At 42.0% G+C, this 15,834-nt stretch overlaps 1 protein-coding gene across 2 annotated transcripts; it reads left to right on the top strand.

Annotated features, from left to right (window-relative positions):
* Window positions 1-5,078: 5,078 nt before the first annotated feature.
* PSMC1 (proteasome 26S subunit, ATPase 1) lies at window positions 5,079-14,121 on the top strand. 2 transcript variants are annotated; one of them, XM_059820035.1, is made up of 11 exons: window positions 5,079-5,119; window positions 5,915-5,968; window positions 6,831-6,927; window positions 7,347-7,471; window positions 7,967-8,152; window positions 8,350-8,478; window positions 9,440-9,536; window positions 9,713-9,902; window positions 11,269-11,420; window positions 12,885-13,039; window positions 13,811-14,121. In XM_059820035.1, the coding sequence occupies exons 1-11, from the start codon at window positions 5,117-5,119 to the stop codon at window positions 13,943-13,945; spliced, it is 1,323 nt and encodes a 440-aa protein (XP_059676018.1). In that variant the 5' UTR covers window positions 5,079-5,116; the 3' UTR covers window positions 13,946-14,121. The 2 variants fall into 2 exon arrangements, with proteins under 2 accessions (XP_059676018.1, XP_059676019.1); XM_059820036.1 differs by lacking the exon at window positions 5,079-5,119 and adding an exon at window positions 5,545-5,562.
* The last annotated feature ends 1,713 nt before the right edge of the window (window positions 14,122-15,834 follow it).

Here is a 15,834-nt window from a genome sequence, read left to right as displayed (position 1 = left end):
TGCAGGGAAAGAAAGGAAGGGCAAGAGCTCTTTGTGCCATGAAGATGCAGCAGAGTCACTGCAGATCAGAGGAGGCCAAAAGCTGCTCTCATCCACACTGGGAGCAAGGCAGTTACAGAATATCCCAGGGATCAGGAAGGCATAAGGACCACCACCGTTCACAGTTTAGAAACACAACACTATGTCAACAGAAGTTATGACTAGGTCACAGAAGTTATGACTATCGATTCAACTTGTGAAACATCAGGTGAATCTTTTCTAAGGGAATGCTGTCTTTGTATATACCAAATAATTCAAATCAAATGGGTTTTAGCTTAGAGCCATTGATGTAGTTAGGGCTGAAGCTAACAGGCTTCCACTCCGTTTTGAAAATGAACTGGTGCAAATGTACAATACAGACTTCAGGAAAAGAATGGAGATGAAGGTGACATTCCTATTTTTAAAATCATCATATTTGAGTCTTGGTGATGGGAAAAGGAAGAAGTAATCATGCTGCCTGACATAAGGCACTTATTTGAGCAGCTTAGTTAAAAAAAGCCATGTCCCTAGTTCCCTGGATGGGCAATGTAAAGTAAAAGACTGTTCCAGAAGGTGATGAGCCTTGTACTGAACTGGGGGAGAAACTTCTCTTAGTTGATTCTGTGCGGAGCCTACAAGGAGTAATTACCCTTCTACTAACTACCCTTCACATAGTTACATGACAGTTAGTAGGTGGTGGGAATAAAAAGTCTGAACAACTTGTAAGCAGCACAGAAACTTAATGGTTAATTGGGTACTTAGACACATACACACTTAAAAAAACCCTAATCTTTTCCAAATGGTCCTTAATAACCTGCAGTTTTATTCATTTAATGACGGGGATGTAAGTTCATAACCCACAATGAAAAGAGGGAGTCTAAATTGTAACTTTTGAAAATGTAACCCACTATATGTAGCTATGATAGCAAGATTAATCTTTTTCTTATCTGTAGGTTTGTTTATTTAAATTTAAACATAAAAAGCTCTAGGCACCTAGACATATATTAAGACAGACAAATTAACATCAACAACACAAGCAAGCCTAGTAATTTCCTCTACGTGCAAAGGGAAAATAAACCTCTTTTCTATGTACTAATCCCAACTCCAATATTCCCCCAGCCTCAGCTGCCCTCTTCCTCCTCAAAAGCCTGGGAACAGAGATGGGGGCTTCACAATATGCCTAAAAGATCAGCAGTAAGCTTACTTCAGAATAAAGAAGAGGGAGCAGAAAACACTAAGAAAAACAAAGCACAAAAAAAACTACCCTCCCTGAACAACTCTTAATATTTTTTGATATGAAGAGAAGCTTTTTGACGCCCCCAAGGCTATGTTCATCTTTAGCAAACAAGGACTGTGTGTTCTTTCCTGCTACCCCTGCTTGCTCGCTCTTTTGGTTTTTTTCTAGTGTGGGTAACACAAAAAATCAGAGGCATTTGGATCATTAAACATATTTATTGTTTAAACTTCCTATTATCCATACCCTGTAACCAAACCAAAAATCTGGATGTGGAAAGTTAAGACAAGCGGTCAGGTTACAGAACCGCATGTCTATAGCACTTGCAGTTAGCCAGCATTACTAACCCCAAGAACTGAAAGCCATTAACCAGATCACCCCACATCAGGAAGTTGGTTCAAAAACCACAGCATTTCCCTTCTGTGATTCATGTTTTCTGCCACAGCTGTTCCACAGCATGTATTTAAGCGAAAGAGCTGGGGGACAATCTTGACAACATCCTTTTATTGTTGCTCCCATATATAATTTCCTAATATTTAGAAAGGCTACAAACCGGACATGCTGTCACAGATGTGCCTTGTGAGCTCACAAAAGCAAAGTTGAGCTTTTAGATTCACCCTACACCCCTACCATTTTGATCAGTTTATGAAATAATTCTATTTCAAAAGACTGCAAAGCTACAAGCCACTAAAATCAGGGTTTGGTAAGAAAAAAGTGACAAGAAATCTGAATCATAACCAGCACTACTAATTACAGGTATCATTATAAATAAATATGGGTATGCCGGAATCTAAAGTGAGGTTGAAGAGAGGAAAAATTGCATATATTGGAGGGAGAGGATGTTCTAGCATCTGTACACTGTAAGGTTAAAAGAAATACAGACGCAATCCTGTAGGACAGTAAAGTCCATAAAGTGAATGTTATTAAAGCAAAGAACATCTGTATTTATTTCCTTTCATATCATTCCAAGTGTCCTTAAAAGTTACAGAACAGCTGATACCATAACAAAAATACAGCTAATTCATAAAAGAATAAAAATAATAGAAAAGTCAGATTAAATCCACAGTGCAAAACAGTAACCCTTGTGAACAAATGGAACCAAACCAAACTAAATGATCAAAACCTCACACCTTTCTACACAGCCCAGCCAGTTACATTAGTATTTAATAAATAAAATTCTCTACTCAGACATGAATTCTAGAGAAGGTGTGAAAGAAAAAACAAACAAAGAGCAAAACATACTACACATCCTACTGACTGCCCTGAAGTGAAGGCCCTTTTCATGAACACTCTGATCTTTACACTGAAAACAGTGACAGACGTAAATATAATCTATATGCTGGTTAACAGGGTGAAAGCAGAATATAAGTATTTTCTGACTATACCCTCATCTTGATTGTAACCTTTCTGCTGATAGTGATGCTCACAAAAGACCCTGTCCTTCCATACTGACTCCCCACACCACTCCACAATACCTTGTCACAGAGTTTTCAGCCCAAAGAGAAAGTATCTGAAGATCCCCTAAGTTCATTAGTGACACAGCCAGCGCTCCCGCAGAGGCAGGCACTGCGGTTCTGCAGCAGGCAGAGAGGGAGCTGCCGCTGCGGGGCCCAAACAAGGATGTAGCCCCTGGTGCAAGGACAGTGTAAAACAGGCTTGACCCAAAACCGGTGTTTGGTCGTGGGTTGAGCACATACATGCTCATGTTCACTCTGTGCTTTATCTTTGGGAATGTCAAAAGCAGACAGTGAAAGTTTCTACTGCATTTCCCCAGGTATATTACAGAGTGGTACAGCTCATTGTAGGTATAAATGTTATGTTTATCTGGAGGGAGGGATTTCCTGGAAACTTTACCAGTGTTCTTACAGTGCTACCTGTAAGAAAAGCAGTTCTTACCCACAAAAAAAATATGCTTTTATATTGACTAGCCAATGCAAAAGACAGAAGGAAGTATCAGGTCTAGGAAAAAAGACCCATAACTTTAAACACAGGTCACAAAAAATATTTGCCACTATTCCTCCTCTGCTTCTACACTTCCACACAGGTCAGCTCACAGCAACAAGTCCTAGCAGAAAGGTCGCAGTGTTTCTTCTTTCTTGGCAGTTAAAACTCCTGAAGCTTAGATTTCATTCCTAGACATACAAAAAAACCCCTCACTTTTACTTTGATTTGTATTCCCATTCTTTCATTACTGAGAAGCTTTTCTGGTTACTCCCTCTGCAAACAACTTTCAACAAGGTTGGATGCCTTCATTTATTTTGAAAACACAGATGGAAAAATGTTACAGGAAAACAAACTTTTGGAAGAAGAGTTACTGGCATTTTATACACAGAATGAATGCCTATTTATATGGTTGGAACAGTCAAAACACATGGTAGCTCATGCTACAGGTGAAGAACAACCAGCACCAGTAGCACTCTGAAAACATTTGCTGCGAGCAGTACTCAGCATACTAGTCCGGACATGGTCTCAGTAGAAGATCCTTCCATCAATGTTGTAAAACATTAGCTCTGTTTTTGTTCCCTTCCATACTTCAGGCTACTGTCCTGAGCTTTAAAGCTGCTGTCCTCTACAGCGGTCACGTATCTTCTTCCAGAGTACCACACCCCACATTAAAAGCAGAGCCTGCAGTATGTGCAAGGCTAAGTGGTGACTGATTAATTCTTCGTGACAGCGTATTTTAAAGAACGTCCCACGACACCTGACAGGAGCAGGACCACTCCCCAAGCAGGCATACAAAGCAGGCAAGAGCTGCAAACTCTTTAATGCTTCCACGTGTGGCATAATACAACCAGAGCGTTTTGGTCTTTCCAGGAAGACCCATCTCTCAGCGGTGAAGTAGTAGTGCTTAAGGGAGGTAACTTCAACTACCAGGATACGGCAGACTTTCCCAACATATTCAGAGGATTTAGTATCATTCTTACGGATATGAACGGATATTGCAGCAGCTGGTTATTATGAGCTTTAATACGTACCATGAGCTTCTTCTTGTGATGTGAGCTGAACTGTAACAATACCTGAGAAATACCGCACGGGAAAAGAACTCGGCTTTCTTCTAGGTTTCTATGGCGGAGAAGGCGTTTTCATGATTTTGAAGGAAGAGCTGCTGTTAGCAGACTGTTGAAAATGTCTTTTCCACTTAGCCATTACAACACGTGTCTGCCGGTAAGAAAAGTGAGAAGTGTTATTAATCTGAAATTGTATTCAAAAGCTATTGCAACTTCAGTAGTAGTCGAAACGTGACCACAAAGCCTCTGGCAAGAGGACAGAAATCACTTTTTCTCCAGTAAACGGTTCACTGCCCTCAAGAGGACCGATTTAGATACGACTTCGGTCTGATGAATTAAGGGCCTCTCCAAGCAAACGTCACAGCCCCCGCGGCCGGTCGGGGCACGGCGCAGGCCGGGGCGGCCGCGGCTGCCGCTGCAGTGCGCGGAGCCCCCTGCCGCTGGCTGCCGCGCGACGCCCCACGCGAGGGCCCCCGCGCCACCCAGGCGGCACGCGCCGCGCCCGGGCGGCTACGCGGGGTTGAATGGGCAGGGCCCGGGCCCGCCGGCAGGCCAGGGGGCAGCGGCTGGCGGGCAGCGGCTGGCCCTCCGCGCCAACGCCCAGCGCCCGCGCCCCCTCGCGGGACGGGAGGACGGCGGGCGGGCGGCTGCCGGCGCAAGCAACCGCCACCCGCCGGCCCGCGCGGCGTAGCCACGTGACCCCCTGCCTCGCGCCGCTCACCCGAGCGCCGCACGCCTTTGCCCCGCCCTCGCCGCCTTTCGCGTTTGGCCCTCGCCGTTCCCCGTAGTGACGCCGCCGCCGCGTCCCTCGCCGGGCACCGTCGGGGCAGCGTTTCCGGTGCGGCTCCGAGGCAGGATGGTGAGACAGCGGCCCGCTCCCCGGGCTTGGCGCGGGGTGCCGACAGCGCGGCCGTGCGGGGAGGGTGCTGTGCCGGCGGCGCGGCGCGGGGGGGCCCGGGCCTCCTCAGGCATCCCGCCGCCATCGCCCGCGGTTTTGCGGAGTCACCGCCGGCGCTGGGCCTCTGGGAGGGCAGCCGCGGGGGGAGCGCGGCCGGTTGCGCCGGGGCCGGGCAGGGTTGTGAGCCGGGGCTCGCTGCCGCGGGAGGCTCGCCTCGCTGCTCGCTGCTGTAAGAGCAAGGGGGTTGTGTAGCCGTGGGCCTGCAGGGCCCCGCTAGCCGGGAGCGTGGGCATCGCCCCGTGGGTCTGGGCATCGCGCCGGAGGGGTCAGGGCTCCCGCGGGGAGCGGTGGCAGGTCTCCGCCGGCAGCAGTGCTCTTCGTTCTGCTTGCGGGAGGAAGGGCAGGTAAACTAAGCGGTAGGGGAGCGAAGGAGCGCTTTTTGTGATACGCGTCGCTTAGTGGTGCTCGTTAATTTACACGGGCAAGGAATGAGCTAAAACTACGATGTAGCAAGACAATGCAATGCCATAGGAGTCAAAAGCACACCAATAAACATGTCGTTCCTTGCCTCACAAGTCCACGCTTCACTTTATTCATTGACTTTTGACAATTAATTGGAATATATTAGTACTTTGTTTAGATAGATAGGAGAAATTTAATTATGGTATTTGTTTACATGGAACTGTCCATAGGTTTCAAGGTTCGTAGTAGTGTACTTACATTTGGCTGTTGTTTTGTTTTTGTTTTTTTTCTTAGGGTCAAAGTCAGAGTGGTGGACATGGTCCTGGTGGTGGCAAGAAGGATGACAAGGTAACTGAAAACAAAACAAATGCTTTTACTTACAGGATGAACCACAGGGGTCCTACCACAGAGGCTGGCTGCGATAGGCTTTGTTTTACGTTTGTTTTTTTTTTCATTCTTGTACTCAGAACTGCATAAAATTACGCTCTTGATAGCTTTGATGAAATGTCTTACCTGTTTTGGATGTGCATTGGAGAAAACAGGTTGCTGTTCAAAAATAGAAGAGGGGGCTTAACTGTAAAGGAAAACTGAAATTATTTGACAGTAGTAATTTATTTTTAAAAAGAATAAAACTATAAATCTGCTGGGTTAGGAAATACTAGTTGCCTTCAAGCTGTCACTTAAGTTACTGATTTTGGTTTGAAAATGACGCCATATTGTCATCTACATGAGGTCTGTACTTCATGTTGTGGACTATTATAGAGACCTTTCTATTTTCCTTTGGAGATGGAAGTATAATGTACACGGCAAGCTGTGTCTAAGCTGGCAAACTGAATGCGCATTACCTATTGATTAAAATGCAGCAGAAATGTTCAGATTCAATATTTTCTTCATCCTTTCAAGTGTGAGTTTTGTTTGTGATTTACTTCAGCCTTCAGACTTCCATGATCTATATTCACTGAAAATCGGCAGAAAACTAAATTAGAAAGAGGCATGTAAAATAAGACAGGAGAAGAAATTTTTGAACTTTCTTAAAAAATAAGAGTAATATTCCTTTTGGGCTTCTTGTTATATATCAGACAATTTTGTTAATACAGCCATTCAGCTTAAGTTGAGCTCTCTCTCAGTCTGTGCGCCTAACATCTGTGTGTATTTTTTCATTGTTAATACCCTGTTTGGTTTTTTTTGTGGAATTCTTTTTATAAATAAGGATAAGAAAAAGAAATATGAACCTCCAGTTCCAACTAGAGTGGGGAAAAAGAAGAAGAAAACAAAGGGACCAGATGCTGCCAGCAAACTCCCCCTGGGTAAGCATTCTGCCTGTCCCAGCAGTCCTGTGGCCTGTCCGCTCTTCAAGAAATGCAGAGCCATCCTCTCCCTTACATCTGGCTGTGGATGTAGGTCACAAATGACTAAACAGACGGCCAAATGTAATTTTATTTCTAATTAACATAAAAACACAAAATAAGATTGTTGTTATGCAAGATGCAGCCCGTGAATTCCCAGGTGAGAGAGAGACAAATCGAAATGAGGAGAAATGCAGGGGAAACTTTATGTTTAAAAAGGTTTTTTACCTAGAATTACAGTGGGACAAGTAAAATAGTGACTGCTGCTCATATAGAAGTTATTGTCAGAAAATAAAGCAGCATTTCTGGTAAAGAATCAGTGAATAGCTGGTACCGTGTCAAACTTGGTCTAAGATACTGTGATTCTACTTTGATTACAGTGACTCCTCACACACAGTGCAGACTCAAATTGTTGAAATTGGAGAGAATTAAAGATTACCTCTTAATGGAAGAAGAATTTATCAGAAACCAGGAACAGATGAAACCTTTGGAAGAAAAACAAGAGGTGAGGTTTGAGTGAACTGTTACTTCTAATATTACAACAAGTGCTCTAATGTAAGCTGCTTCATACAAAAGCAATGGAAATAAAGTGCCATGAATGTGTAAGTCAATACAAACGTACGTGTATTATTGTACAGAAAACAGAGGATTTTTTTGCTAGTGGTTTAATGTTTTTACTCCAAGCATGGGTAACTACAGATGAGGCCACAGTGGTTTTTTGTTTCTTAGTGGTCTGTCAAAGTGCAGCTCCCAGATATCCATCAATAGAGAAAGAAAGAATATTCTAGCTATGCGCATCCATGTAGCGGTGTCCATAGGGTAGGACTAAAATAATAGTGGATTTTTTTACGGGCCTATGCTTTTATGCCTTTTGGGGCAGCAAAACAACAATAGCAAAGACTGTTTCTGTTATGTTTGGTGTGAACTGTTGAGCCAGTATTGTACAAGAATGTTTTTGCCTGTCTTCTTGAGTCATTTTGTGGATTCTTCTTGATAACAGGAAGAAAGATCAAAGGTGGATGATCTGAGGGGAACTCCGATGTCTGTGGGTACCTTGGAGGAGATCATTGATGACAACCATGCTATTGTGTCCACATCAGTAGGATCAGAACACTACGTCAGTATTCTGTCTTTTGTGGACAAGGATCTGCTAGAGCCAGGCTGCTCTGTTTTGCTAAATCATAAGGTGAGTTGTTTTTATAAAATGAAGCACAAGTTCTTGTACTGTTTTTAACTGGCCTTTTTTTCTGAGAATCACAGGATCATGGGGTCTGAGAGCTAATACTGTTTCACGTACCTAAATAGATGGGCACTGGGTTTAGGCTTGAGCTTGTATTAATAATGCTGCTTGCTTTCTTTTACAACTCTTAATGCTTGAATTAGGTTCATGCTGTGATTGGAGTTCTGATGGATGACACAGACCCTTTAGTTACTGTGATGAAAGTGGAGAAAGCTCCTCAAGAAACATATGCTGACATCGGTGGCCTTGACAACCAGATTCAAGAAATCAAGGTATTCAGTTGTCCTAATTTACACTGTTAAGTAAGCTAGCAATGTAGCTGTTGTGCTGGGAGCTTTAAAAGTGTAACAGCAGGACCAACTGCTGTGCATGTAGTGTTCTTTTGTATCTTGCTAGTGCATTTCTTGATTTGGTTTTGCCAGGCAGACTCATGGATCTAAATCTCTTAAGTGGCTGCATTCACAAACTGTACACACAGAATCCTTTCACAGTTGCTGTGGAATCTGTAGAGCCCTGAGCTCGTAAAATCTGTGCAATAACTTATTATTTTGCAACATGTAAAGTTACTGATTGCTGCAAGATAAGAGTCAAATTGTAAAAAGAGCAGAGGTTGGTTTGAGTGTCTGATACTGTGCAGTCTAAGGATTTGGTGGGTAGGGGTTTTTTGGCTTGTTTTGGTCTTGCATTTGTTTGTTGTTTGGTTGGGGGGTTTTGTGTGTGTTTTTTTTGTTTGGTTGGGTTTTTTTCCTACCAGCAGAGTTCTGTCTGAACCCTGGTAAAACTCAACCTTTTTGCTTTGAGTAGGCATCCAAAATCACAAATGCTCTTAAAATAGTGATCTGTAGTATCTGGTAACTCATGGTGGAAGGCACCTTTTATAATAAAAGGATGCCTTCCCCCCCACCCCAAGGTCCTCCATAAGTGTTTGGGAGTTGGGAACTCCAGGTTCTAAACTCAGTATGATGCATTTAGGTTGGGGGAGGGGGAACACTTGCTGCTTCTCTTCCACATTTGACATGGAAACAATAGGAAGACCTGTTCAGACAGAGTAGCTGTCTGCCTTAGAATTGGAGGCAGCAGAGAGACATATTTTTCAAGGTCTGTCTTTAAATTAGTTAAGTTCTTTTTGCTTTTGTTACTTTTATTAATGCTGTTCTTGAGATCCCCCACAGAACTTCTCTGGAGAGTGCTCGCTCTTTATAAAAACTCAGGTTCGTTTTTCTTGTGCTGCAGGAGTCTGTGGAGCTTCCTCTCACCCATCCTGAATATTATGAAGAGATGGGTATAAAACCACCCAAAGGAGTCATTCTGTATGGCCCACCTGGCACAGGTATCTTACAGTACAGTAACAACTGTGCTAAGCTAACACAAGTAACGTAAATTATGCTTGCTTAGCATTGAAGCATTGCCAAGCCTGTTACAAATTTCATGACTGTTTTGTCACAGCGCTTCCCCCCTCCCCCATCTTGCAAACTAATTACAGTATTTCTTTCCAACTAAAAACAGGTAAAACTTTACTAGCCAAAGCAGTGGCAAACCAAACTTCAGCAACCTTCCTGAGAGTGGTTGGTTCAGAACTTATACAGAAATACTTGGGTGATGGTCCAAAGCTCGTGCGCGAACTGTTCCGTGTAGCTGAAGAGCATGCTCCATCGATTGTCTTCATTGATGAAATTGATGCCATTGGTACAAAGAGGTGCAGTATTTTAGCTCTCGCTTCACACACAAGTATTGCTAGGGACAATAAACGCTTTACTAGAAACACTTCTTCTGCAGCCATATTGATACTCGGTGTCTTAGCTCTGCTACCATTTTTGTAATACTCTCTTTGAAGTTTTACTTGTTAAAAATGCTTACATCAAATAACTTCTTTGAAACTAAAATGTACCACAGCATTTTCACATTAAATAGATATGACCGGAGATGTAACCTCTGTTGCTACCTGGTAGCATCTCTATGATAGTGTCTTAAACAGAAAGAGACACTGTGTACAAGTTCATATGCTATCCTCTAAGTGCATATCCAAATATACAGTAATTGGCTTTAGTGAGTCAACAGTAGTGTACTTAATACAGAATATATCCATTTATCGTTTGCCTCTCCAGATAAGTGGCTAAATACTCATGTTCTTAGAACATTATAGGGTGAGTTACAGAGTGTGATGTCATGGAGAAGCATTGCCCGTGCTACGCTAAACTGTTGTTCAGCCTGTATCCAAGTTGCATTACTTGGAAAGTTCCGTAGGCTGGTTGGAACTATCCAATACAAATAGTCTTTAAAGTAGTCAAGTGTTTTTTAAATAAATAAAAAGGCGCTCAATAGATACTACTACACAGCTACTAGCCTGAAGCTCCAGGCTAAGGCAGCTTCTGCCCCACGTATTTCAGCATACGTAGAAAGGATTGGACTGATGGTGAAGTGCATAACACACAGAATTCTTCATAAATGTTATGTTGCTTCAAACTGTTCCTAAACACTGCTGTAGATTATCTAGTCTGATATTAGCAAAATGAAGTAGGTAAACTACAAAGCAGCGAAATACAGCCACTGTACCTGTGTTTCAGGAAGAGCAGAGTTAAACCAGGATCCACATTAGTAACGCTAAAGGGCATACAGTTGTAACTGCATGCATAAGAAAAAACTCTGAAATGGAAAAATGAGTGACAAGCTGCATTTTCAATGAAGTGGATGCGTGTGCTTTTAAGAACGAGGGTTTTTTTCCTTTTTTATGTTAATTTGTTAATTTTTGTTAAGGGGGAAAAAGATTTCCAAATACATAACAAATATGGAAAAAGGACAGATTTCCTTCACATGATTGCTCTTACTTTCCCCAGCTACAAGAATAGTTCAGTGTCTCTTTAGTTACCTAGATGTCACAATATGATTCTGAAAACCTGCTTTTTGTTTTATATGGGTGAACATTAAATTTTAAAAAAATCTGTTATGGGTGTTTAAAAAACAAAAAAATCACACACTATTTTGTTTATACATTTGTGGCGGTTATGTGAAGTATGTTCTTAAATTTGCATAGTGCTTTTTCTGACTGTATTGTTTCCATAAAGGTATGACTCAAATTCAGGTGGAGAGAGAGAGATCCAGCGTACAATGCTGGAGCTGCTGAACCAACTGGATGGGTTTGACTCTCGGGGTGATGTTAAAGTTATCATGGCTACAAACAGAATAGAAACACTGGACCCAGCTTTAATTAGGCCAGGTAAGAGACTTCCCGGTGTGTATGCTTAAGTTGCTTTTCTTGTGAAAGGACTTGTCATGACTCATCAAACATGGGCTGGTAAAAAGAATGCAAATTACTGGTTTGTCTTTATTCACCATCTCATCTATGTCTATCTGTGAATGGGTTCTGATTTTAACAAGTTTCTAAATGGGAGAAAAACCTATGGAACAGAAGAAATGTGTTAATTCCTCTTATATATACAATTTGAATATTCTTCCTTTGTATTAAGGTGGCATAGCTGTTTTAATTAATTGTTAAGGCAAGCTGTAGTGCAGCAGAAGCATTTTGTTAACATCTGCAGCAGCTGGGGAAGGTGTAGGGCAGTACCACTTGTGTGTCATAGATAAGAACATAAGCCTAAACAAGAGCCTGGATCTTGATGCAAGGAAACCCTTCTGCTTCCTCACTGACCGGGGATACTCTGAACAGTCACTAGACTGCATGGACCCAAGGAGTTTAGAAAACACCTCCACAGTACAAAGTTGCTGAGGTGCGTTTGTGTTTTTTCAAAAGGTCTGGTTTTGCCACCATCTTAGCTTTACCCCTCCAAATCGAAAACAGTTGCTGCTAGAGTACAGGGGAGAAATACTATACCAGTACTAAAAGACTAAGATGATCTAAAATTTGTTGGAAGGAAACTTCCTGCATCTATCGAGTATTTAAATTACAACCATTGCTTGAGTAACAAGGGCACTTCTAGCAGCTCGGTAGACTGGTTTACCATTGTGTATAATGGTCTGGAATATCCTATGTGGTGCCGTCAACCCTTTTTAGAAAGGATACTGTAAACTGAAGAAAAACAGGAGTGATCCAGAGATGGAAAGTATCTTTAAAAAGATTGCTCATTGAAGTTGGAACAATGAGTACCAGAACATCCAAAGTCTCTACTGACATAAAGGAAACATCTGGGAGGGACTTGCAACAGAACATGTTATGCAAAACTTTCCTTCTTCAGTTAGGTTTTGGGGGTTTTTTTAGGAGTTTGGCTATATAGGGAAGAAGTGTTCTTCAGGTTGCCATAGTGATTTTGTGTGTGTGTGTGCATGTGGCAGAAAATTAAACCTCAGAGCTAAATGTAATGTCAAGAGTAGAGTGAAATTTATTGCAAGAACATAAGTACTTGATTAATGCTTTTCTGTGCTGTCACACATTGGGGTTTTTTTATATTTGCATGTGACTCAAGCTATGTTTTTTCACGCTTCCCAGGTGAGGTCTCTTACCTGCAATGACACAGACTTTTTTCAGCAGCACGGTATCTTTCAGCTCCAGTAGCTTCCTGTTCATGAGAAACAGAATAGTCTGATCTCACTTTCTACTCTAAGACATGATTGATTGTGGTGTGAAGAGTGAGTTACTGTCAGTCTAACCTTGAAGTGTTCTTCCTGCTCTGTTTCCAGTAGCTGCATGCAAAAAAACCTAAGACTGAACTTCTCTTTTGCACAGGACGTATTGATAGGAAAATAGAGTTCCCTCTACCCGATGAAAAGACCAAGAAACGAATCTTTCAGATTCACACAAGTAGGATGACGTTGGCAGATGACGTGACTTTGGATGAGCTGATTATGGCAAAAGATGATCTCAGTGGTGCAGATATTAAGGTCAGTGTACATCACTATTGTTATACTTCAAAACACAAATCAAATCTCATTTTTTACTGCATCCAAAAACATTGTCTGTTGAAACTGTTCTTTAATTACCTGTGGTTCCATCACTGAGGGACAGGTGGATGTCTTTAAAATACCTTTTGAGTGCCATGTACTCAGCTTTACAAATGGGAAACTTCTCAAAATTGTAACTATGAGGTAGCTTGTGTTGATAAGAGTATGTACCTGTGTTACCAGAATATGAAATCCTGAAAGTAGCAAAGGGGAAAGCAGAAGTGGAATGCAGAATCTTGCACAAATGGGCAACATATCTTAAATGTTACTTGGTGCAGGATAAGAAGCATTTTTAGAGACTGTGGGGTAAGCAGATAAAAATGCAACTGTGGATTAGGAAGCTTCAGACATACATAGTCTGCTTTTCCAAAGTAGATAGAGCCCTTGCTAGAGTTACCACACTAATGAGCTCAGCCAAACATGACATTACTTTACTCTGTCACCTCATTGCAGAAGGGTAACACAGTCCACTGTTAACAGAGCTGGACGCATCTGTTCCTCACAGGAGGGACATACTCATCTAGCTTATCCAGATTGTTTTACATGCTTCGGTGCTACTGAACAGTATCAAACTTAATGTACATTTTGTTAACACTCTTCACTTCTACTACAGAGTCAGTCGCAGCAGTATGAAGATGCCGCTCTCTTCTGAGGTGTGGCTTGAAGGGGCTGCACAGAGCCAGCAACTTATTCTTGCTTTCTCTGTTGCAGGCAATTTGTACAGAAGCTGGATTGATGGCTTTGAGAGAGCGGCGAATGAAAGTAACAAATGAAGACTTCAAGAAGTCTAAAGAGAACGTTCTCTATAAGAAGCAGGAGGGAACCCCCGAGGGACTGTATCTTTAAATCATCTGTCTCTCTGGGGACTATCAGGAACTCTTCCTGGGCCTGGGATAACAGTCTTGAGTAAAACCACAGAGGGTAGCTAATTTTCATTCTTGAAGAGGTTAAATCGTGGTGGATGGCAGTTTTTCATTCAGTGTAACACTTCATTTCCCAATAAAACATTTATTTGAATTGAACTGTTTTGGTGGCAAAGACCTGCTATTTACAGGGAACTGTCTGTTGCTTTAGTCAGATTTATTTCCAAGAAAAACCGCAGGTGACATGAGTGTTTGTCTCGGCGATCCAAACCACACTGCTGACGTACCACAGAGTGCAGTGAGGTGTGCATAAGCAGGTTCCCCACCTGTCAGTCCTTGCTAGGTATAGCAGTCTTTCACAACTACTGTATAATTGCTGCTCTAGATCTCTTTTTAGGGGCTAAGTAACTAGGACAAAAGCTACTTTTGAGTACCTCAGTGTCCCGAGTCAAATATACATAAAAATTAATGACAAACATGCAACCTTAAGTAACATTCAGATACACTTTAAAAGTACCCATCTCTATCTAGCACTTGTGCTTAGAAGAAAGCAAGGTGTGCACTCAGTAATATTCCTAGTTTAAAGATCTAAATATGTTTGGGTAAGGTATTTGTAACATTTAAGAGTTTATTTTTTTTTTCCCCCCAAGAGGATTATAGTTCATTATATGAACATGATTTCTTTACTCTGAGTTAGTTAGAGAATGTCTTTAAAAGGAACCAACACCGGAGGAGGTTCTACAGCTGTGTGCTGCCCAAAGCAAGATGCACATACTGTTAAGGCACAGGCACTGACCAGCCCAGGTGCCAGAGGTGCATGGTTTGTCATGTTGCAGACATGCAGAAAGTCAAACTACAAGTCACATGCTTGGCCTTCTGCAGCATAATCTTAGGATGAATTCTTCCCTTCTAAACAAATCTGTTAAGTTTAAGTAATTAATTTCCAGATGTTGTACATGTGATTTTTAAGGTTGATATAAAAAGTTCCATATACATACCACAGTTAAGCAATGCGCAGTCTTTGTTCTGGAAACTTTCTGTGGGAGCAAATGGCGGCCAGTAACAGACATTTGAGTTACACACAGAGCAATTCCTTTGGTAACTGCCAGTGCTGTAACAACAATGGTAGCAGCAAGGCCAAGAGGTTTTGATTTTCTGTGTTAAAATTAGTGGTCCATTGTTAAAAACAAACCCTACAGCTGAATGGATTATTTTATTTAATCTAGATGACAGGAACCCTGAAATAGAGTTGTTTTTCATCTAGAGATAGAAAAACAACAAGCAAAGTTTTATTACCCATTCTTATAAACCTTATGAGATCTGTCTCCTTGGAAAGGTCACAAAAAGCCAGTGATTTTTTAGCACTTTCTAATCATGGCAGTTGATCTCATCATTGCTTGAGAGGCTGAAGAACTTTGACACGTGGTGAGCAAGGCTTTCTTTATTGGGCATATGGCTGTTAATGCTGGCTAGAAGCACCAACTACAAAGAGGTTGGTTCAACTGATTGAAGGAAAGCTGCAATGCATTAAGCTAAACCAAGAACTGTATTCTGGTACAGTCTGCCGTAACAGTAAAAGAAACACATTTGAAAATTAAATTCTTACCTTTTGCAGCAGAATTTAACTCCTGCCACTTTTTCCAACATTGTCTGAACCTGAGTCACAAAGATGAAGTGTAAAAGTAATAAAGATCAGGAGAAAAGTGAACAGCGAGTATATTCCCCATAAGGACAGAAAAAGCTACTGGGGTCTGCATTAAAAGCAAGGAGCTCCAGCAAGGGAGCAGCCTCTGACCACCCCAAGGGAAGGAAGTGACATGAGTGCTTGCAAAGGGAGAAGCTGTAAAGGAAACGGCCCAAGGGAGGGGATGC

The sequence above is a fragment of the Gavia stellata genome, chromosome 7, assembly GCF_030936135.1.
Source record: "Gavia stellata isolate bGavSte3 chromosome 7, bGavSte3.hap2, whole genome shotgun sequence".
NCBI lineage: Eukaryota > Metazoa > Chordata > Aves > Gaviiformes > Gaviidae > Gavia > Gavia stellata.
The sequence above is the reverse complement of the archived record's forward strand: the minus strand, read 5'-3'. Positions and strand labels throughout refer to the sequence as shown.